At 39.2% G+C, this 24,400-nt stretch overlaps 1 protein-coding gene across 7 annotated transcripts in view; it reads right to left on the reverse strand.

Moving 5' to 3' along the window:
- Window positions 1–24,400, reverse strand: part of DISC1 (DISC1 scaffold protein) — a 204,739-nt gene that overhangs the window by 157,958 nt on the left and 22,381 nt on the right. For all 7 annotated transcript variants that reach the window (XR_011140295.1, XR_011140296.1, XM_068939028.1 and 4 more), the window contains one exon: window positions 21,879–21,948. Coding sequence is in view for 5 of the 7 variants with exons in the window: in XM_068939028.1 (XP_068795129.1) it covers window positions 21,879–21,948 (70 nt within the window). In the remaining 2 variants the exon portion in view is untranslated. The remainder of the gene's footprint in view (window positions 1–21,878; window positions 21,949–24,400) is intronic.

Genomic DNA, 24,400 nt, shown 5'->3' on the forward strand with positions numbered 1-24,400 from the left:
CGCTTTATTTTGATAGCTCTGAGTAAACTCTGCCCTCTACACTTCACAGCTGGAGCAGTGGAGCAGGGACAGTTTCATCCTCCCTACAGCTCTCTTCACAACATCTACCCTTACCCTAAATATTGTATTAACACTTCCTTCAAGTTGTTCATTCCTCCCCATCCCCAGTGTTTCTCTCATTCCACAATTATATCTGAACAATATTTCTTTAATATATGAATAAATAACTATAGACATTAGTCAAGAGACACTATCCTCTTGGATGACATATATTCCTCATCATATACTGGAAACTGTTCACCTGACTTGCATTTCTCTTCCTTTTATGAACAGAGGTGCTAAGACAAGAAGTAAAGTTAAAATGTAGGAAAAAAGTCACTAGTTGGTTACAGAACAACAAAGAAAGGAGAAACCATTAAAACAGATAGATTTGACTCTCAGATATCATTATGTGATGTCTGCTTTGCTCGAAACTGAGTTAATCAATGTTCAAACTGCAATTTAGACCATGGTCATTTCTATGATAGACATTCCTTAGCGATACATAGATGACATGCAGAAAAACTTTATCATGCTGTTTACTACAGGCTTCACATTTCAACACGTATCTTCTTGCAAACAATAAGCTCCTGTCAAGTTAGCTTTCCATCAAATGTGTCAGTTGCAACTCATTTTGTGCTACAGGACAAGCCGACACATTGTGTAAAGGTCAAGTGGAAAAATGTCCCTTCCATTACATCAGCACAATTGGTAAAGGTCACTCCACACGATAATTCCTAGTACAGAAAATGACTTTGTTGTAATCTACATGCTAAAAAAAAAAAAAACAAAAAAAAACTTTTCAGATCAGGACGAATTAGGATAAGACGAATTAGCATAGCTGTCATTTTCTCACAGTCTATACAATCTAATTAGAACAGCCTAACCTATAGGCTCTATAGCTTTCACTTAAGTACAGCATTATAATATATAAATTACAGGATGACAACTTTCCTGTAAAACACGAAAATCAAAATCTCTGTATTTATTGGTAATAATACCTCACAATTCTGAAGCTCCAGTCATAGGAAGCTCAAAGGGTTTTACTGTCTTTAATTACAACTCTGAATACTGTTGTATGGTTAAGTGATGATATACCCATTTTACAGATGGTTCTTCTGAAGCAGAGAGTAAAGAGACTTGCCTATAGTTCAAAGTGTGAATAAGAGACGTGATCACATATGCTAATAGACTAGAAGAAAATTCATTGTACTTTTTTTTTTTTTTTAAGCTCCTTGTTCCTGTATAAGAACTCGTTCTTTCACACCAAGAATTCTATTTGATTCTCCAAAAATACCACTCTGTTGTTTGGAATATCCTAGTAAGTCCTAAAATGTGAAATTGATGTGTACAAACACAGAAGTTAGAATTACATCAGTTTAATGCTTGAGGAGCAGTCATAAGACTATGCAAGCAACAAGCTGATTCATGCAGGTGCACACATGACCCTCATCACTATAGGAAGCTTGGACTGTGTTATGCAGTAATGGAAGAGAATGGGAAGGAAAATTTTTGGGTTCACCTAGTGTTCACTTTAGTTTCACTACAGCAATCCAAAAGAGGCTCATACACACTTCAGTATACTCTCAGCTTCCAATCATTAATCAAAGACTAAAATTGAACATGATTGAAATATGATTTGCATCTAGCATCCTCAGGACAGGTTTGGAAGAAGTCTTCCAGCTTCAGGGAATAGTGGTAGAAAGATTTTACACAATGGACTCTAAAAGCAAAAAACCTGAGCGCTTTTCTCATCATATTGTGCAATGGATGCTCTGTTTATAAGTACCAGGCTTCTGCATTTGTTGCAAAGTTGCTTAGGTCTTACTAGATCTCCCAGATGACAGCTGAACATAACCAAAAGCTCGGTATACCCTGAGCAGGCTCCTTCAGAATCAACTAAGAACAAACAACTTTTGAAAGAAAGGAACACAAAGTAAATGAGATGACTGTAATTGTGTCTGTATGCTACCAACCAGCCACCCAAATGCCTTCAGAATAAAGCTAATGGATATTTAACACTGTCAACATTAATAGCAGAATAAGGCTATCCTGCGGGTAATTATGGTAAGATAGATATGTATACAGGTATTCTGAAGCCACATACCTCTCTTTCACAGCATCACTGCTTCATTAAAACAAAATAATCTGACATTGTATACTAACATATAGCTCCTTTCATAGGTTTTCACTTCCACAGTGAAGTGGAGCCTGGAAGCAGGCCAAGGGATGGGTGGTGTTCTTCATAGACCTCTTCACTGCCACTTCAGCTGCCACATTAAAGAATGGGAGTGATGTTTGTTTTACCCTCTGGCATGTTTCCTAAGTGTGTCAAATTCAACTAGTTATTCAAAGATACTCAATAACAACACTATCAAGACCTTAGAAAGGCATAATGGAATTGCGGGTTTCTTTCGGGACAAGCACTATGAATGATGGCAGCACCGTAACATTAGGTTGCAAATGGCTGCAGTAAAGCACACCCAGAAGTGATATTAAAGCCTCAATGATTTTTGTTTTCTAGCTGTTCAGTAAAGGAGGAGACAGGACATACAATGTTAAAGTCCCTGACTTTTAGGTTAACTGCATTTGCAGAATTTCCCTTGTGCTGCGGATGTTTTATCGTAACTGCATTATGATAATACAATATATTCCCCATTCTAGAGCTGTTATTTATGTTTACTTGGAAACTTCATCAAACATACGTACTACTGTGTAAAGAAAACTTAACCTTGGCCAACTTTCTCCTTGATGGCTAGATGAAGGCTCAAAAATCCATATTTACTAATCTAAATATAGACAATCAGAATTCCTCTGAAGCCAGTGGGATCACCAGGTTGAAGACCACAGTGGTAGTAAAAGCCTAGCTCTATGAAGAAAAACATTTAACCTTTGACTTTGTTTTTTTTAAGGAAAGAACTGGAAAGAAAAGTTTACAGATCATATCTTATACCTTCCCAAGTACAATCCAGCAGCGCACAAATGCGTACAAACACCACATGTGCATATTATACCAGCAGAAGAAATAAAAACAACAGTCTTGAACTGACAAAAACTGCCAGATTATATCAGGCATCTGATGGCTCTGAGGCCACCTAGCACAGGTTCCCACCAGCAGCAGTGATAGCGGATGTTTCAGAATTTCAAAGAATGGATAGGAAGGTGTCTAAGAGCAGCCTTCTGATTTCTGGAACGTCATATGCAGTTCTAGGATGGGAAAATCCATCGGATGTCTTCAGCTGGCTCCACGATTATGAGGCTAAAACTTTCTATACTTAATGCAATTATGCTATACCAAGCATTAAAAAAAAAAAACACTCAAAATTCCACTGTGCTGGGTTTTCAAAACCTCTTTCATAAATACATTTTTTAAACTGATTTAAGCAGAAACTGCAACCATGCCCAAATACCTAATGTGTTAAATACATGAAAGAGTACAACAAAAAAGTGCTTGAAAATGGATTTTCAGAGTTGTGTACCTGTTCCCTAGAAACTGAAATGCAACAAAGTATCTGCATAAAGTTGCAAAGAGAGTAAAATTCTGAATGTTACCCTTTCAAAAATTTTTATAATATAACACCGTACAGTCACAGTCTCCTACCAAATTACATCTCTGCTACTGATTTTCATAGATGATCAGAAGCATTTTTTATTTTTTTTGGAAATACACCAGTCTCCCTAGAACCTCATTATAGTACATTCAACAGGACTTCTCCTTGATGCTGCTAAAGTTGCACAGTCATCACTCTGATTTATATTCACTTTCTTTCTTCACTTCACTGTCATTAGATACGAGAATTAACATAAAACTCCCAAGAAGTAAGAGATAAAAATCTTTTACGACTAGCAAAAAATAATCTCTTCTCCTATTCAGACTTTCCTGGTGATTCCATCCAGTCTCACAAATCTTTCTCCGGAATTCAAACAAATTAGCACTAGTGCTTGTACTTAACTTGAGTCTTTAAATTACTTCTTTTCTAAGGAAAAGATAAGGATATTTAGATATTAAGATATACTCTAATACTAAAACTTCTTGTCTTTTCCTAGCTTGGCTTTATTTTCTTCACATACAAATGAGGCTTTAGCATATTTATCTAAATTAAAGACGAGCCCTAGCTGTGAAACTAGTGCCCAGATTTCCTTAGATTCTAGGGAAAAGGATTCGAACGAGGTTAAAATCTTGTTTTTCTCTATGGAGCTGGACATAAGGCGCTCTCATCGGGCAAAGGACTTCCAATTACGTTGCATAAATTATGTGACAGAGAAAGGGAGCTCAAACACTAATTCCTGTGCAGTGGATGCAGAGCAACTGCATCAGCACTGGGTTAAGCTCACTCAACACTCTTACAGTAAAGTGCAACTCCAGCTGAATCCCAGACTTGCAGGCTACCATGTGTCTGCTGTCAAATCAGGACTAAAGAAGAAAGCGACCAGGATGCTAGCGGCTTTAGCTCCAGGCAGCAAGTGGGAAAGGAAGAAATAAAGACCTTTGCATGAGCTTTTGAAGCCGGGATAGGCGAGACGTATCTCTATGGCTCAATACGGCTGCTCCTCCTCCGAGGCTTAGGGTAGCCTGGGAATTTCCTACAGATACTAGAGGCAGGAAGAGAGGCTGCACTGGGTGAGTAGACAGAGAGAAGGTAAAGAAGGAAATAAAGGAACAGTGGTACAAATGATTTTTAAAAAGCACAAGGAAGGAAGACTCATGACAGTCGGGAGAGAGCTTTCAGTGAATGTGTCCTGAAGAAAGATGTTCGGCTAAAAAATAACAGAAGACAAGAGGAAAGCCAGAAGAAGAGTAGAGTTTTTGAGGCCAGGCATTTAATACATCCTCTGCAATCTCCGGGGAAAGATAAAAAGCAAAATAATACATAGCGGAACATAAATGTTGTTCATTCAAACAAAATAAAATGAAAACACTGTTCTTCCAAAATGCGAAGCTCTGACAAGAGGGATCAAGCAAATAGACAAAGAGTAAGCCAGAACTACACAACCTAACACAACAGCAAAGAATAACTTTAACCTAGCCTCTTTATGTCATACCTCCCTGCTAAAATTCTTGCTCTGCAATCACACATAAAGGCCTGAAACTTCAGGAAGCGATGAGGGACTTCACTAGTTGCTGAGGATGGGATACAAAACCAGCCCAAAGTATTCATAAGGAACAGAAAAACACCGTGCAGGTATACACACAGCCATCTCCCAAATTCATTCAGTAGTTCCTAGAGAGCACAGATCTAACCACGAGTATTTCATTTTGATGCAAATAGATACAGTGCATGAGGCTCCCTCCCATATTAAAGAGCACAGTGGCCTAACTTCCAGCTCCTTTCACGCACGCACTATTGTTCCTCAGGCTCCTGGTGCACTTCTGCAAATACAGGAATGCAGGGAAACACTATGTGACAAGAAAATGTCACTAGCTTTCCAGTCTGGTGAAATTTAACTCATTAAGAGAAGGGGAGCAGGAAGATGCACCTTGTCATCATGCCCCCATCTTGATTTCAGATTATGGGGAGACAACAGAGTGACTATTTGGCTCCAGCTTTGAGGCTGTAGAACAGAAGACAATTACAACCCCAAAACTGCAGCAGCACAGCAGCAGGCTGATAATATCCACCACCTCCTCCACGGGACCACAACAGGTGATGAGCAAATTCAAGTGCTGCTCACCAGCTGACAGACAGAAACAGCAGCAACATAGGCTCATCACACTTGTTGGCTGAATGAATGCATAACAAGGGCATGGGAGAAGCAGCAGGTGGAGCTCAGGGGAGGAGACAAAAACCACTTGCCAAGCATGCTACTAAAACACAGGGTGGAGGGAAGGTAAGCTGCTGGGAGATACCCTGCCGCTGTAAGATGAGGGCATGGGAGCAGGCAACGTAAGAGTTGGGGAACACAACAGTTGCCTGTCGTACTGTCACTAAAGTTCTTCATAGCATGCTGCACATGCAGCAGGGACTCTTGGTGCGATCAGGCCGGAAGGATCAGAAAACTTCATTTTTAAAACAGCATCTGCTGGGGCCGATTTATGCGGTAGGAGCTCCCTAAAATCAAAGTTAAGGTAGTAAAGAATTAATCACTTGTTATTTCTTTAACCAGAAAGGAATCCCAAGCAGCATATTTATGAATGAACAAGTGCAAAACCACTGAGGACAGAATCCACCCATGGACAGCAATTTTGAAATATTCACATTTTCCACTGGGGTTAACCTAGTAATTAGCACTCCCTCTTTGATTATGGTCATTCACATCAATTTCACTAGCAAGCAACCACCTATTCGTGGAAGTAGCCAAGAGATAAGAAAGGAAGCAGTCATCTAAATACGGACTGAAAACCAAGTTTGGCAAGAGCATTATCTGATCTTGAGGTCTGCACAAAGACCATACACAGGCAGTAAGGGACTGAATGTCACACTACTGCTAGACGTATTCTGAATCTACAGGATGCTTTTCAAACAGGTACTGAAGGCCAAATTGGCCTGAAGCAGCATGTCCTCACTAACAGGAGACAAACAGGGTAATCATGAACTTCACAAGAGCTGGCAGCAATGAAAGTCATTAAACTTTTCGACCTTACTTTGAGTTCCTAAGAAGATTCTCTGACTAGAAATAAGCGCTGCCAGAGCTGCATCCTAACATTCAAAAAAAATTTGTGGTACCTAGCTAATCTTTGCTGAGAAGAGTATTAACATCAGGAAAGATCCAGCCCCTTGAGATCTCTCTTCTGCAAGGTGGTCTGGGTTGTCGCTTTAAACCCCTTCGCCTTAAAGAAGCAATTGGTATTGTTTGTGCCCTTAACCTGGCCCTGGTCTCTTCTGTCTGCTCTCTTGGAAGCAGAGATGATAGGCTTGTGTGTGCTATACATCACTTTAAAAAAGGACCTTCAACTGTCAGAGCCAGTTGGCCTGCAGATGAGAACTGAATAAATCTAGCCATTCACGCTGTTCTCTTGATTTTTCCAAAGGTTATACAACATACTCTGGCATAGACAGTCTTTCTGGTTGCCAACCACGGCTGCAGAAATGCTTTCTTTGCTTTTCAAAAGATAATTCAAGAACTTCTGCACTACAAATCATATTTAGAGGTATTTCTTTTAGCTAGGTATAGGAGATACCTGGAACAATGAACGCTGTTGCATTACATGGCAGACAAATCTTTAACCTTAAAAATGGACTTTGGTAATTTTAGGTAGACATACAGAGAAGGTTATGCTTGTAATGAGTGGGGGAAAAGAAATTAAGATCTTTAAAAAGTGTGAGAAAGAAGATGTTAATTAAAACTCATATGAATCAATTATATACAGCTAAGCAATCAACTATCCAAATGACAACTCTTTACATCTTCCTAGAGACAAAGAAATACGAACACCACAGGGATCTGCCTTACATGAAAGGAATGAAAAAAAAAAATCACTACCTTGGCTAAGAAAACCCCAGCTTTTAGGATCTCTGCTCCAGCAGAGGGGGAGGTACACAAGGCATTGACCTGTAACATCTATTATTAAAATTACTTGGATATGAATATAGAATGCCAGGCAGCATGCAGAACTCCGGAGCAGACAAATAGGGACAACAAAGTTTCATGTATGCTTTTCCCATACTCGTACAGGAAAGGATGCCTTTTAGAAAGGGAGAGCAGGGAAAGCTCCAGAAACATAGAGAATAAACCACACGGAGGAACTCATTTTCCATTCCTCCCGAATTCTGAAATAAAAATTGAGCTTGTAGACAACCCTTTTGGTTATTATTTACTTAATTGTACCAGCATTCATTCTGAAGGACAATTAGAGGCACTTCACAAAGAAGTTTCTGTTAAGCAATTATTATGCTTTAATTAAAATTAAAGCAATGAAAAAGGGACTTCCAGACACATTAAAGCATACATAGCAGGTGAAGCACACTCTGCCTCTAACTCCAGAAAGATGGGGAGACACGCTGCTGTTGCTTATGCTCAAGGGAGGCTGAAACCACTAATAGCCCAACTTTGACAGGAACATGTGGGCTACAAGAAACTTCTTGCTATCCTCCCGATTGCTCAGGTTTGTTGAAATCAGCATCCCAAGTCTGCTTCCTTAAAGTTACAACCTAGGGAACGCTTGTCCAGTGGAACCAGGCCTGCTGCATATCCCTCCTGAACGACAACTCCAGCCACTACACGTCCTATGCCTCCTATTGCTACCACATAACTGAGCTCTGACAGGAACTGCATTCATTTTTTTCTCATGTAAGTAAAAGTAGTGTTTTTTTCTGCTACCTCCAGAAACAAAGAATAGCTTTGTTTCACGATTTATTGACGTGATGAGGAATTTTTTTCTTGCATTTAACAAATAACAAGCGTGCCACAAAAGAAGAAAAGGAGTAAAATAAAGATTGGATGCTTCACTACTCAAATTGTTTCCGAGTAACTTGCCTGTTTTCCTTACCATTAGACATCTACTGCTCTCACAGAGATGCAGCCTCACCTTCTCATTGTGTGTTCTGAAAGGAAAGGGCTTTTTTCCTTCCTTTTCCTGAGAGAAGTAAAAGTAATGAAATAGCTTTACTGAACATGCAAGGCTGCTCCTCCAGAAAAACCCACACTGCACAGGTCAGTCAGCAGAACGCCTATATGTAAGCATTGCGTTTTGAAAGTGTCCAAAAGAAATGTAGAAATCTCATCAGTGAAATAACAGCATCCCACTGGATTCTGTGTGTACCTCGTTACAGGTTCCGGGAGCTACAGCAAGAAAAGTAACTAAGAAAATATCAAACTGCACAAAACTCAGAAGGCCTGCCTACACTTGCACATGAGCAGACTTGTGAAGGCAGAATATTTAATACCAGAAAGCTGTTCTTGCAACAGTGCCTCTGCAGACACACTGCTCCGAAATAGAATTAATTTCAATTCTGGAAGAACTCTACTTTGGAAAATTTTTCAAATATTTCTTATTCTTTCTCCTTCTCAACATCTTCAGCCTTTCTTTCCCTAGAAGATATTTTTGTTTTACACACAACATTGTGAAAATTTTTTTTAACTTTTTGCTTTAAACGCTCATACACACCCTAATCCTTCTCCTCCTAGGTCCTGACTGGTAGATGACTTAGCAGGATTGGAACGTCTTTCTTCAAAACTCCTTACTCTTTTCATGCTTTGTGGTGGTTAGACAACACCAGAATAACCAGCTGTTGAAACCTGCCTTTGGGGTGATTTCAGCGCTTGCTCACACATGCTTTCTCCAGTAACCTTAAGGTCATAATTCAATTATTTCTAACTGGTACCTCTGCATTTTGATATGAATTTGGGTGTGTGATAAGGGGGATTATTTCACTTTGATTTTAATTAGTGATGTGTGCTTAAAAGACGACTGAGCTTTTTTGGTTTATTCCTTTCGTTTGTTTTTTAAAGGGCAGGAAACAGCAGATTTTCTGTGAACTTGGGTAACAAAGCACGATATTTGGTTTATGAACACAGAATAGAAGTTACTGCCTGTATACACTTGGAGAAAGTCAGGATCAGCATAGTACAACTTGTCTAATTTCCTACAACCCACCTTCATCCCTCCCCTTCCTAAAGCCTGCCTGGAACATCATCTTATCCTTCAGACCTCATTTGGAGATAGAATTAAGATGCCACAACTATCCAGCACTGCACTACTCAGAACTTCACTTAACCCATAGATTTAAACTTAATGCTAAACCATGCCTCCTGGTGATAAAAATCCTTCCCCTTCTCCCATTATGCTAAGAGATGTTCCCTCTCGTTACATTAATTCTTTTGGGAAACATTTTTTTGCTATCTCCATTATACGGTTAAATGTCACACTGTTTGGGAACACATCCTCAGTGGACCACGTGGCATGCTTGCATGCATTTACAGGGTTGCCTTGCATTCTTTCTGAAAAATTAAATCAAGTATTAACAATATTCTTAAGTCTCAATATGAAATGATAAAGCAGAATAAACACAAGAGAACCACATGAGAAGTTTCATTTGTGAAATATGAAACTAGTATACCACAATTCTTTTAGTATTTCTTTTACAAAAAAAATGACAACATTTCACATGCATTTGATAAGATGAGAAAAATTCACTTATAGTTTTTTTTTTTTTTTAAAAACATACACTTTTCTTTAAAAGTATAAAATCTCTTGGGACTAAAAAAATGTTACTCTAACAACAGATAAAATAGAATTAAGTTCAAGAAGTAGGCAAATATTCACATTCCTATTCACATCCCTTCTTGTGATGCCATAACTCATTTCAACATGTGTACAGTTCTACAAGTGACAGACTATTGGTGGGACTGCATGGCTGAGCTTCACCTCCATAAACAAAATAAAAAATGAAAATGATGCACCACTGAGCGCTACCTTCTCTTCCTTCTGTGCCTTCAGAAGGAATCCAGCAGCTTAACTGATGGTTAAGGTTAACAGGTGTTTTAATTTTAGTTTTTCAAAGTTAAATGGTATTACTCTTAAAGTATTACTTTATCATAAAAAAATGATTTCTAAGACATGTGCCAACTGAAAACAAAACCAAAAGAACAGCTATACCTGAGAACTTTGGGTATGACTTCAAAACAAATAGTATTTTAATAAAAAACAAAAAAAAAAGTCAATAAGTCTCTAGGGAATCATTTTAAGTCCACCTATGTTTCTTTCATTACTATTGGCACACATGATGGCAAATTCCAAATCACTTGCTCTTGAATTTCCAAATTTCCAATACTCGATATGAATTTCTTCTTCATAAAAAAAACATATTCTTAGTTGATTATTTCAGTTATTTACAAGTTCTTTCAGTTATGCATGCAGGTATAATGAAAAAGGTAAAACTTTTAACTTGCATGATACTATCAATTGCTATTCCAACCTGGCCAGAATTGTTTCCTCTTGTTAATTATCTCCTTCAGAGTCACCTCTTTCTTCATAAAGATATTTCATGATTTTTAATTAGAAGAGCACATTGTGTATATAGATATTAGCTCTACCTCACTTTGGCTCCTGCAGTTAAACAGTAACATAAGAGCAGCTGCACTACCTCACACCAAATTTCCATATATCTCAGTATCCTTCCAACAGTAGCCAAAAGAAAATAGTTGGGGAAAAGAAATAGAGAGGCAAGTATGTATGATACTTCCCCCTAAATACTTCCACAGCTTCTGACTTTTTCCAGTTCAAGGCATCTCCTAAGCCTGCTACATTTTTTTCTAGACACACGTCCAGCCTGTCCTTGAAACCGCAATCGTTTTGCGTCCACAACGTCCTGCAGCAGACAGCAGGTACATGCAACCACCGCTTTCGGTCTGTGTGGAACCCGGCTCACCTTACGCCTTGTAGTTCTCGTATCAGAAGGGAGCACACAATCCAATTCTACCTGCACTTAACCGCCTCTCCAAATTCCCAGCCCACTCAATCACTCCTTACACAGGAGCTGTTCTGTAACTTTGAATGTCTTTGCTGTCCTCTCCTGGATCTTTTATACATGACTATATCCTTTTAGAGACGAAAGGACCATGACTACAAACACAAGTACATCGTGGAGTTAAACAAGGGCACAAGTCTTCAGTATTGTCCCCTATTCCACTCCTAGCATGACCACCTTTTGCAACTACTGCAAAGCACCAACCTGACACTTTTACAGGAAATTTTACAGAAGCAACTGTCACAAGCTCATTTTCAAGCACATTTGTAATGTGAAGCTAGAATTGTTTTTCCCCCACATGCATCATATTACCCTACCATACACTACATTGCTTATGAGTGATTTTACCATAACACTGAGAAATGGGTAGGACAAGGCTTCTCCTGCCAAGTGGTCAACTAGGGCAACTAGTAAAGTTGGAACAATAAGACAAACTTCCAGGTACAGAAGGCCTTCCTCAAGCTGGCGTGTCCAAAAGCTTGTATGATTTCAGTTAGACTGCTAAATACGTTTCCCCTAGTGACAAACCCTGCCCGGATATCATAACTGCCCAGCAAAATACCACTCCGAGCAATTAATGCATTTAACTCAAGAAAGTTAAATACCTGTCCCTACAATCCTGGACTAATCTTACCTGACTGTCTCACAACAGAGCAGGAAGAAAATGAAGAAAAAAAACAACTCACATCATATTTTGCTTGACTTAAATCACAAATCTAGACAAAATTGTTATAAAAACATTTACTCAAGCATGCTTATTACATATTGATATTATATTATATTGTTATGCCCATGAAGTTCAATCCTTGGTCTCCTTAGTGCTTTCACTTAACACACTTCACATACACAAGCTTTTCAGGAAAAGGCTGCGAGAGCTAGGCCTGTTCAGCCTGGAGAAGAGAACACTGAGAGGGGGATGTGATCAATGTGTACAAGTATCTGAAGGGAGAGTGTCAAGAGGATGAGGCCAGACTCTTCTCCGTGGTACCCAGGGACAGGACAAGAGGCAACGGGCGCAAACTGAAACACAGGAAGTTCCATCTGAGCATGAGGAAAAACTTCTTTCCTGGGAGGGTGACAGAGCGCTGGCACAGGTTGTGCAGAGAGGCTGTGGAGTCTACTTCCCTGGAGATATTCAAAACCCGCCTGGAGGCGATCCTGGGAAATATGCTCTAGAGGACCCTGCCTGAGCGGGGGGTTTGGACTAGATGATCTCCAGAAATGCCTTCCAACCTCAACCATTCCGTGATTCTGTGATTCAGGAAACAATAGTTAGTATCTCCTTGCAGCATGCCTTTCAGAAGTTTGTTCAAGCCGGGACAAAAACTGGAAACAGAGGATTGTCTGCAATTTAGATATCGTAATTCTAGTACTTAAGTCAGCTGCATCTATTCTATGGTTAGGGTCAGAGATTAGGATGGTACAGAAATATTTCAGATACAGCACATGATGACAAAAAAACCCTACAGAAATCCACCCATTTATAAACAGGTCTTTTTGTTGAGACCATTTCCCTAGGTACTCTGTTCTACAGCGTTATCCATGACACTTTGCTGTAATGCAACAGATGCTTTGTTTGCTGTCACAGCACATAAAAAAAATAGTCTGTTTGTGCTCTTTACCACCTCTGATACCATTTCTTGAGAAGGTGAATGGACTCTGGACAGCTTCTGGTAATCCAAATATTAAAGCCTTTTCCCAAGAAACTATTTCTCCATTGAGCTGCCACTAGCAGGGACACATCCAGAGGCACTAGGAAATGCTGGAGGGGTGCATGCATAACCATTAGTTTCAGTGCTCCCACTGTAAGCCTTGCTTTCAGCCCCAGCAACTACTTCTTCAAAGCATGTTATTGTATAACAGCGCCAGGAATTTGATGTCCCCCCTCTCCACCATTTTGATTAATGCTCATTGCTGCAACGTTTCCACTGTCCTAAGATGTAAGACGTCCATAAAGCAATGCTTTTTACTACTTTTACTATCACTGACCTTCAACTTATGAAGGTAGAAGAGAGATATGAAAGAGATGGCCAAACGCTTGCAGATGCTGAAGGCAGCACAAGCAAGCAACAGAGAGGATATATACACGTATGGAAATGTGACTACATCTGAGTACGGGCAGTTAGGTCTGGGCATGTAGAGGGAAAGGACAACAGGAAAATCTCAGGAGAAGGAAGAAGTTAATCAGCTGGAGGCAATCGCACTTTGCAGATGAGTTTAACAAGTGATGGAAGGCCCAAGGAGGTCTCCAATAAAAGCACCCTATTAAGGAATACAACCAGACACCCAGCAATCAGCAAGCAGCATCATCAGGTTCCCACAGAGGACTCAGATTACAAGTCTTTCATGTGTGCATTCAGCATATTTTTAATACCCGTTACACAGAAGTTATGTTACCATGCCATCTACGAGTCTCTGTCCACGTGCAGTCATCTATTAAGCAGAAGTGAGGTAACTGAAGAGAGCAGGTGCTCCCCCTTTCCTTTAAAAAGTTTATATCTTTAGTGTAAGACAAGGGCAGCAAAATCAACTTCTAGCTGTTGGTTCAATTGACAGTCATATTGCCTCTGGGGGGTCACACTGCAAATGGGAGACAATTCTCTTTTATTTAGAGTTACTATTTCTAAAGAGCAAGAGAAAGATAAGTCTGTCTTGAATATAAAATTGGGTTGAGTGTTTTTGCAAGTGACAATTAAAGCAGATGGGCTGAGTAGCAGGAGAACCATGCCACTCAGTCAGTGCTGTCCAGATAGTGTATCAACACTTCTCACGAGTTACACCCATCAGAACTTTATACTTCAGAACCACAATTCAGTAAGTAGGCTATTAAATTATGCATAATTGCTTATTTTGCTCCTATTTCTTTATTGCTTGTTTGTTTGTAAAAGATTGGCCAGGCTGTCTGGGAACAGCTTGGCTGCATCATGGATGAAGAAACAGAGTTCTACTATCATAGGAGGGGTAGCCTGTGGTGTCAGTTTTAGACAGCAGATGGCTGGCAGGAGAAAAGCTTCCAAATGTACGGTATGCCAAAACTTCAGCAATTTTCTTTTTGTCAGGCAGACTCCAGAAACACAAAAACGTAGCTGAACATCTTCATGCTGGCCAAGATTAAAATAAGAGCGCATAGTAGAATCCCACAAAACACTGCTGCTTCCTAAACATATTTAGGCTGAACAGTCTAAGCAAGATACTGAATGACTAAAGCAGCTTCCTCTTCAATATTGGCTAAGGAATTAAAGATACAGAAAACACAACTGCATTTCGATGCATGGGCATAAACAGACCAACAGCAAGATCCCTGTTCTGCCTCCAAGACACACCCTGATCTGATGGAAACTGAATAAAAAGGCCAAGATGGGGGCTCAGCTAAGAAGTGTCAGGGATAGTAAATACATCAAAAGTGTTCTGCTGAAGGTGCATGTACTCTAGCATGTGCTCTGTATATGTAACAACTACATGGAGTCAGGGAGAACATGCAGAAATATATACCAGATCACTTCTCGTAAACATTGGCCGTAATCCTATACCTTTAGGACTAAAACAGAAAAAGGTCTGTCAGGTAGACAGCTAAAGAACCAACAGTGGGATAAGGAATTTCAGACCTCTAAATTATGACTGGCTCAACTCCTGTTCTGATTTTGTGATAAAAATCAATACCAACTGGATAAGCCTTACAAAGGCTACATAAAAAGAAATGGTGATCTCGTTGTTGCTACTCAACAGAAGCCAAGACCAAGCATCTGAACTGTGGTATCTTAGTCTGCAGTCTCAGCTGGCATCAAGCACTAACTGGTTACAGATAAAAAAAAAAAAAAAAAAAAAAAAAGTTTCATCTTTTCATTTCAGATCGGTCTCTTAAACCGAGAAACCTAAATAAGGTGGAAAAGTTGCAAGGCTGGAGCTGTTTCTGTTTCGTTGCAAGAAAAAAAATCAGTCTAATTTATACTTCCTCTATGCTTTTGCTTTTATTAAGCATCCAGAGTGTTTTCTGAAGGCTGAGCTGTCAGAGGAAGAGGTATAAACAAGATCCATACAAAGACAATTTTTATGAGAATTTGCACAAGCCCTTTTCTTCCCCTCTCCCAAAAGGTTTACTGGCAAGCTATAAAAATAATGAAACCCAAAAAGTAAAGACTTACCTGCAGATTGCAGAAAGTCTCTACAAGTTTATGACAGGATAAGGCTCTGGAAGTATCGCACACCAGAAAGGCCTATTCGTCCCATCAACCCCAAACCCAGTTTCAATTCAGTAGCCTGTAATTGCAAGTTACAAGCTCCCAATAACATCAGCCTGCTGGGTCACAGAAGGGCTACCCCTCCAGTACCCACCACTTTTTAGTTTTATCAGTAGCCTCACTTATTTCATGCCTTGCTAAACATACAGCTATGTTTAAGGATTTTACTCACACAGACGCATCATATCCTGAAAGCAGTACCATCCCAAGTAACTTGCTCTTTGCTCTCAAAGAGAGCAAGAAAAGGTAAAGCCTCTAGATATAGCCTCTCAAATTCACTGTCCTTCCTCAGAAAGGAAATAACGTGCCTTCATTCCTGAGCCCTACTATAACTACCATCTGTCAAGCAAGCATTTCAAAATAATACAAGTATTGGTAAGCAGGGATTCTATCCAACCTTCATCTGCAAATAGCTTCTGCCAGAAAAAAAAAGGAAAAAAAAAAAATCATCAGATCATGTGCTTGTAAGATTAAACTGGTTCCAATGTTTAAGAGCTATGACTACAAATAGAACTTAACCAAATAAGTATTTTTCAGTTTAAACTGCAAAGAGAATTTTGGAAAGACCAAACAACTATACGAGTAGTAATCTGGCCAGGAGTTTGGGGTCAATGCATAATTCAGCTTTTGCAAGAAGTGTCATAAGAAGTTAAGGGCCCAAGACTTGCCTCTAAACATTATTTAACAAATGACGCTTTCAGTATCATCATTCCTGAGCACTATACTCTGGTATTTTTCCCCTCTGCAGTTGCTTAAGACAAATACCAGGCTCAAGTAAAAAAGAGCACTTCTCCTAACGTAAATTTAAGGGAGGTTAACTGCTAAAAAGTCATTTCTGGCAATTTCCCTTAATCCTAAGTCTAGAAAGGGAAAGAAAAGACTGTTCAACTCCTACACAGCACATTCTGTTCTTTCAGCAGAGGCAAAAGGTGTCCTGCAGATCCTGAGACAAGGAAAGGACACACGGTAGGACGAGATCTCAAAGAACACGGACAAAAAGGAGGAACAAAAAAAAAAAAAAAAAAAAAAAGACAAGGACTGTTTCAGGAGAGCACTTAATGCACAAGCCCATGACAGCTCACCACCTTGTACGTATTCCCGTATTCCTCAAGGCCTGTGACCTAAAATGAATAACTGGAAGTTCCTGCCACATTAACAGTAACTATAGTACCAATTCTCCTTGCTGAAATGAGACAGATTCTGCCATGGCAAGCATTGATGTTTCTGTAGTCAAGCTGACACGTTGGACTGATGAGGAGCTGTCCTGATCTACTAGATCAGCTTCACCAGAGAATTCTAATTCTGAAAATAATCTGTTTGCCCAGGGAAGTTAATATCCTCTACCAGCTGCAAGCAGTGAGTGCATATGCTCACATTCTTCCATGCAAGAAATTAAAAATAAAATAAAATCAGGAATTCTGTAAGAAACTTATTTTTGAAGAAACAACAGAGCATTAGAGGAGTTCAGCCACAAGATCCTGAGCCTTTATTACCAGTCTGTCTGACCCTCACATTAGGTGAACATAAGGAGTTCAAGAACCAAAGCAAAGAACAGGAAAAGGGTGGTAAAATATTGGGGCATGAGATTTGTACTTGCAAAATATACAGCTATATTGCTTCCACTGCAAAGCCCAACTCCTAGACACAAAAATATGCTGCTTTTTTCCCCCCCTGCATTCAGCAGCATGTTTAACCTTGGAGCTGTCAAGCTCCATCATGAATAATGAGCCATGACAACATTCCAAGTGATCCTTGGAGAACAGACCAATTTTTACTATACGCTACACAAGGCAAAATGCTGTTATCGTATTCCCATGGTATTGTACCTGCTTTGAAAATATACAGTAATGTGGCCATCAAGAGGAAACTGCAAGTAAATACAGAAACAAATGGGCCACTTCATTACATTTCATCATCTAGACATAGAGAATGAGCTATAAAACATGTAAAATCCTAACGCTTCACATTTAAAATTAAACAGGGATCGAGAAGGAGACTCGTCTAACTGAATACGCATCTGATACAAACACTTCACAGCAGAGAAATATCTGCGTTTGAAACAACGCACAGCTGCTACAGTATGAAAAGAGGCTTGATAGCAAGTACCCTGCACATCTCCCAGCGTTGCACTCTCTCGGTGATCTTGTACCAGACGAGCACAAACACAAGGCAGGAAGGCAGCCCCTGCCCCAACCTGCTCACTCTCTCAGACTGCAAATACAAATACTGCATACAAATGGTAGTGCTGAAAACTATAGGAAGAAACTATAGTCATTTGAATAACTGTTTGAAGCTCCTGTACACCAACACCCTAACCATGGCAAGGCAAGCCTTAAAGAAGGCACATAACAAGTAATGGTAAAAGTCATTTCTGCTGTGCTCCTCCCAAGCTCCAGAGAAGCAGAAAGAGGGAGTAAATAGATTCTTTTAATAAATAAATAAATAAATAAATAAATGTCTTATTGGAGGTTTAAATAAATAAGCACAACTCAACAATGGAGGGTTCTGGCTCTAAATATCCCTTTAAATAAGTAAATACATACCTTTGTGTATATATATATAAATATTTCATCATCTGTTCAGGAAATAAGTGCTATTTCATTAACATTCACCTGAAAATACATATATTCTCTAACAGTTCCAAGCAGCAAGCGTCTATTTTGTGTTTCCGCAAAGGGGAAAACAAATGTATCCTTATTCCTGACTTGTTTACAACAGCATATTTGTTCATGGCTTCATGGTGGGAAAACCTTGCCTTTATTTCTGTGGCATTTCTGAGTCTTGTAACAATAACTGAAAATATAGTACATCACTTTCTCTTCTCTGTAAGGGTGCCATTTTATGTACATTTCCATTTCAAAATTTACTAGAAATTATGGCAACTTTTGAAAAGCTCTGGAGAGCAGAAAAGCATTGATGTCACTCAATATACGCTTACCTTTCTTCCAAGCTGCTAAAAAATTCACAGTGGCAGACAGCAGAAATCAGTCCTGAGTACTTAAAACTCCTCAAAGTATAACAGATCTCCTTCCCACCAAACTGCTGTAAAGAGGCACACCCATGCAACCCTTCCTTGCAAGACTGGATGACATCTGAAGAGCCAAAGTCTGAAAAATCCATTGAATTATTGCCTATTGCTAAAGTTGGAAAAAAGCCACTATCCTTGAAGCGATTAATAACAGTTACCCATGATATTGTCTTTGCTGATACTTCAGTTCTCTATTTGCAGGTATGCCTATGCCCCTCTTATCTGCTCTCCTTCCCTGTATTCACCCCTTCACAAACATGATGTTTCCCAGCTAGCCTGTCACATCACACTAGAGCTCCCTTCCTTTGAAATATTCCCAAATTAGCAGAGCCTGCACTACCACCACATGCTGCAGTACCACAATTTCCTGTTCAGAACAGTTCTTCTCTTAATAGAAGACTCACTCTCTGCTCAAAGAAAACCCCCAAATTACAAGGACAGCAATTTTCTTTTTATTATTAGTTAACATGTCCTCAGACCTCTGCATATACTGTCAGTTTCTCCCAATCACTGATAATATACTCCCACTTATATACCACATCATAGCTCTGCACACTTAGCAATTCCATCCCCTACTAGCAATATTTGGCAATAAGATCCCTTTAAAAGAGACTAATTACAGATTTCAGAGCAACACAGGAATTGGTATTGGGCCAATTCGTAAGCTCGTTAATAAGCTTTTAGATTTAACTTTACACCAGGCAGGGCTTTCTATTCTACTTAGAGCAGCAATGTACTTGTAACAGCAAAGGTGAAAAGCACACCACCACAAGGGGAGGAAGGAAGGTCACAGTTCTAACTCTTTCTGTGGCTCCATACCTTCTCAGTCTGAGTTTATCCCTGGAGATAAGCAGCCTACATTACACAGAAAAAAAAAATTAAAAAAAACTCAAGAAGTCAGTTCAGATGTCAGGAAAATAATGAAAAGTAGTCACAAAAAAAAAAAAAAGGTTGATGGTGGTATCAGATGAGGAACAAAGACCAGTAAGACCAGAAGTAGGTCAAGGACAAAAAAAAAAAAAAAGAAGTGATAAAATTAAGGATATATGGTCACGTATTACAAAGGAATGTAGCATTTTCTGAGAGTGCTTGCATTAAGCTGGAGTTCCATTTATAGAAGTGATGCAGGAGGCCAAGGCAAAGCCTTTCAAGTGCTTCAGTATCCAGCACCATATCAGGATGGATTCTTTCTGCATACATGAGCCAGACTGAATACAGGAAATGGGAATTATGTCTGTGGATGCTCCTCCTCACCTATGTAATACTTCCCATCTTGCTTGTGTAAACTTTGCCCAAAACGTCCTGTGAAATTAGTTTTTCAGCCAGAACCAATTCTCTGATCCACCTCACTGGGTGGCCAATATCAAGGCTTATACCAACACATGTTTATTTCGTGGTGGTAAGGGCTTAGGAAACATCCCTTAAACTGAAACCTTGACAATTCTTTGGGGGGGGGGGGGGGGAGGGGAAAGAGAGTCAGCTTTTTGAAAGTCCTAACTAATTCTTCAATATACAGATCACATGCTATTGCTCCTCTTTCCCCCCCTGCCCTGAAAGACACTTTTCCTCCTTTAGTACAAGGGGAATTCACACAAGACTGCAAACTGCGTTCTCTGCTGCCTATCTGATAACTACGGTGGAGACTGAAAAGTGTAACCGACAAAATGAGGGTAAACAGAAAGATTATCCTGTTTTGAAAATCCCAGACTAGCACCTCAGAAAACCACACAAGAGCTTTCTGTGTGAGGTTAGACAAATTATGATTTTCCAGGGTGGTCAATGACTACATAGCATCACATGCAGGTGTCAAATCTGGTGCACTTCAAGTATTGCTATCAACGTGGATGACTACGCAGAAAATTCCATTTGAAATCTGTGGGAACCACATGCCCTTAGTACACAGCTGTCAGGAAGCCTCAAACTGGGAACTCAGACATTTTAAAACATATATTGTGTTATGTATGTAAGAGATACATATCAGTAATGTCTGTTTCAAAGAGATGAAACCCATGAATACCTACAACATGTTCAGCTTTTAACATACAGCTTCACCCCTTTGGGAAACATCACACTAAAAGAATGACCTGGATGGCAGCAGACTTAACTTCTATACAGACTTTAAGACATCAACAGAACCACTTTTCCAGGAGGGCCACACACCTGCTCTCTAGACTGTGCTATAACATGTTCTAGTCCTTTTTTTTTTTTGGCGAGGTGAGGCGGAGAGATAACAGAGCCATGGTACAAACGTGCGACTTTACACATTAATTTTGAAAGGCAAACTGGAAGTTTGAAATTCACACCTGACCACTTTCCAAGACCAAGAGCTGAGAAATCAGAAAGAGAGAGGAGGTATTTTTCTCCAGCCTCATTCTCAGATGCACCCATGCAGATTTTATTGAAATGATTGCAGTACTTGCCTACTGAAGACAAATCCAGCAGGAAGAATTTCATCTAGAACTTCAAGACTGTCAAAGTATCTGAACACGGACTACTATAAAGAGAAACATCAAGAAACCTCAGATGACATGTTAATAACCGCCCTAGTTATTAATACATGCATACACATACGCAGTTTATTAGAAGAGCTAATGCTTTTGAGAAGAAAAAGTAAACACAGATATCTGCCAGCAGCTGTACCACCATATTCCATAGCTGCTTTTGATTCCATTCAGTGGACATCAAGTTAATCCTACCAGACAGTATCATTCACGCTTATAATAGCTACTAACCTCATTTCTGTGCTTGAGTTCTGCAATAGTGCCATGACTAAATGTGAAAAGCAACATATCACACTTTGTCAGCAGGCAGTGGCCATCCTTTCTCCATTCAAGGCTTTCATTCATTTCTGTATTTTTAAAAGTCATGCTGTTTAAAAACAGCTGATCCAGATGGTGGATACTCACATTTCAACCTTCCCACATGGTAGTGTGACTCAAGAAAATAAAAGCTGTTGCTACCTGCTGCTGACCTACTTCTTTCTTTAATTTGTTTCCTGCCACAGTACAGAATAAACAATATAGTTCATTGAACTCTTGTCTTCAGTACCTAACCACAGCTGTGCAGCAAATACAAAACAAAATTAATAGAGGAACAAGGAAAAAGAGACAGCATGATCCAGTTGGGGGAGGGGGAGGACACATGGGGGAATAAGAAAAGTCTCACCTCTATCATAATCATCTTCCTCTATTGCTTTTTCCTGAAGCCTTTGAAGCCGTAAGATCAAGGATTTTATCTATACAAAGAGAAAAGAGTTAATCATGAAGAAGTTTCATCTAAAATCATTACTCATGTCTACACAATATAAATATACAGGATTATTACATCACTACAGTGGCCTGATTTTGTGAGTCAAGTCCAATACACATTAAGTGGACACACCTATTTCAAAATAGCTCAACTGCAGCTACTTGAGCCAAGCATGGCTGTAGTCCAAACATCTACAAAGATTAATAATATTTCTTGAAAAGCAAAAGAAATTGTGTGATTGCAGGATATTCTTCAACCTTTGAATTACTCAGAGTAAGGCTCATTATACGATACTTTCATAATGTTGCAGCATCCACTTTTGTTCACATTTACTCAGTTCTCACATTCTAGTCAGTATTCTTTTCTGAGCCCGTTCTATCAATTTTCTGTGTATACTACACAGAACAAGAACAAATCCTGAAATTTGCATATGCAAACCACAGTTTCTTCTGCAAGTAGAAAGAGAAATGCAGCATGAATATTTTGGGACAAGTATACTTGTGCTATGGCACAGAAAACTGTTCACATGCAGACAAAGAAGTTTCATTAAAATATAGTTTAGGCTCATCTCTAAAACATCAGCATCTGCATTTTCAGAACTGTTCACACTGCAAATGTTAGATGGGAGAGAACACACTCAAAAACCCTATACCACATCGGAAGTACCCTTTCACACCCAAAAATGCTCTTAGGAGAATAAAGTCTTATAATAAAAGTTACTGCTTCTCTTTGTTACTTGACAGCTCCCAATCAAAGCTCTGAAGCCCCACCTTTTACTAAAAATTCAGAAGGCCAGATCTGTATTCAAAGGCTGTTATGAGTTTATTAATAGAGAAATTTAGTTAAAATATATGCAGTTCTCTCCTCATTGTCGTATCAGCCATAGCCTAGCATAGCTAGAGTTATAAAACTGAAAAATGTTTTCTTCTCATTAAATCTGTATATGACCTATACCAACAAGCTGTTATCAGCACCAAGAAAGGTAAGCCTGGGGGGGGAAAAAAAAAAACAAAACAAAACAAAACCAACTAGCATATATATTGTCATAGCCCAAAGACTGAAAGCACTTGGAAGAGCATTTTTCCAAGGCAAGAAAATCCATACTCGAGACATTCTGCTCCTACAAAAGCCCCTCAATTCCTTACTTCACAGTTTAACTTTTAAATTTCTAGACTTCATACTGAAAAATAGATACAGCCAATCAGCAACTTAATACTCAATTATCTGGACTACACAATCAACACACAAATTAGGCAAGGCATTTAAATCAACAGTACCCCTACTAATAAGTGAGAGCGGATTAGTCAGAAAAGAACTATAAAAGGCAAAGCCAGAAAAGAATCAAAAAGTGGTTGATTAATAATATCCTATAGGATCCACCAAATGTAACACTACATACGCGAAAAACTCCACACCATAGCATACACACCCTTTTCCACAAAGCTTTTTGTTTTTTTAATTTGTTTTTCACATCCAGAAACACCACTCTTTTGTCACTGAGGCTGGTGAGGAATACATAACCTGTATCCCTGTGAAGGAAGGAGCTCTGCATCCTCCTCATAAATTATTTTCTGTATTTTATGCCATACTTTTGATAGAGTGCTAAAGCAGCCTGCCGCGGGAAGGGTTCAAATGACACTTTTTTCATATATATGATATATTGCAACCATCTATACCTAGAGTACAGCATTGCTGCTTTTTGTACTGTTTATCCCATGATACATTCACAATGGCAGGTCATTTAAAATCAGCTGGGGTACTACAGCACACACATGCCCATGGCTATGTGGCTGATACTGTTGCGATAAAGTGCTTTCTACTCACAAGCTAATAAGAGGTTTAGAGCTCAACTCAGAGTCACTTCAGAGTGGCATGACCTATATCTGTACCATGTGATCATCACTTTTCAAAATAAGAAAAGCATATTTTTAAACAACTTTAGTAAAGTATTGTCTTCTCTTCTTGACTACAGTTGCTTTTGTTCCTTTTTGAAAAATTTGAGAACTCTCATTATCATCACAATAGGAAGGTGCTTCAGATTAAACATACACCATTGGCTAACCAATGGCAAAGACAGCTGAGGGCACACATCCACAGTTCTCCATGCAATGAATTAATAAATAAGGAAATTAAAGATAGTAATGTTTTCTTTGTCTGTCAAAAAAGCATGCTAAAAAGACAGAAAACCATTTGTATTTTATGTTACATACTCCCAAATCTGCAGAGAATTAATTTCCCAAAAATTCCCAGATTTTTGAGCATGTTGTCATTACGTGCATGAAGTCAAAGAAACTGCCCCATGTCAATGCACGTGGAGTCTGCAAAAGTAGATAAGAGAACCTAATTTGAGTCCTATAAGCAACCTGTATGGAAAATAAATACTAGAGAGAGTTATAAGTCTAGGTCAGATGATAGAGTAAAAGTAAGATAAAGAACGA

This window comes from Struthio camelus, chromosome 3 (assembly GCF_040807025.1).
Source record: "Struthio camelus isolate bStrCam1 chromosome 3, bStrCam1.hap1, whole genome shotgun sequence".
NCBI classification, from domain to species: Eukaryota; Metazoa; Chordata; class Aves; order Struthioniformes; family Struthionidae; genus Struthio; species Struthio camelus.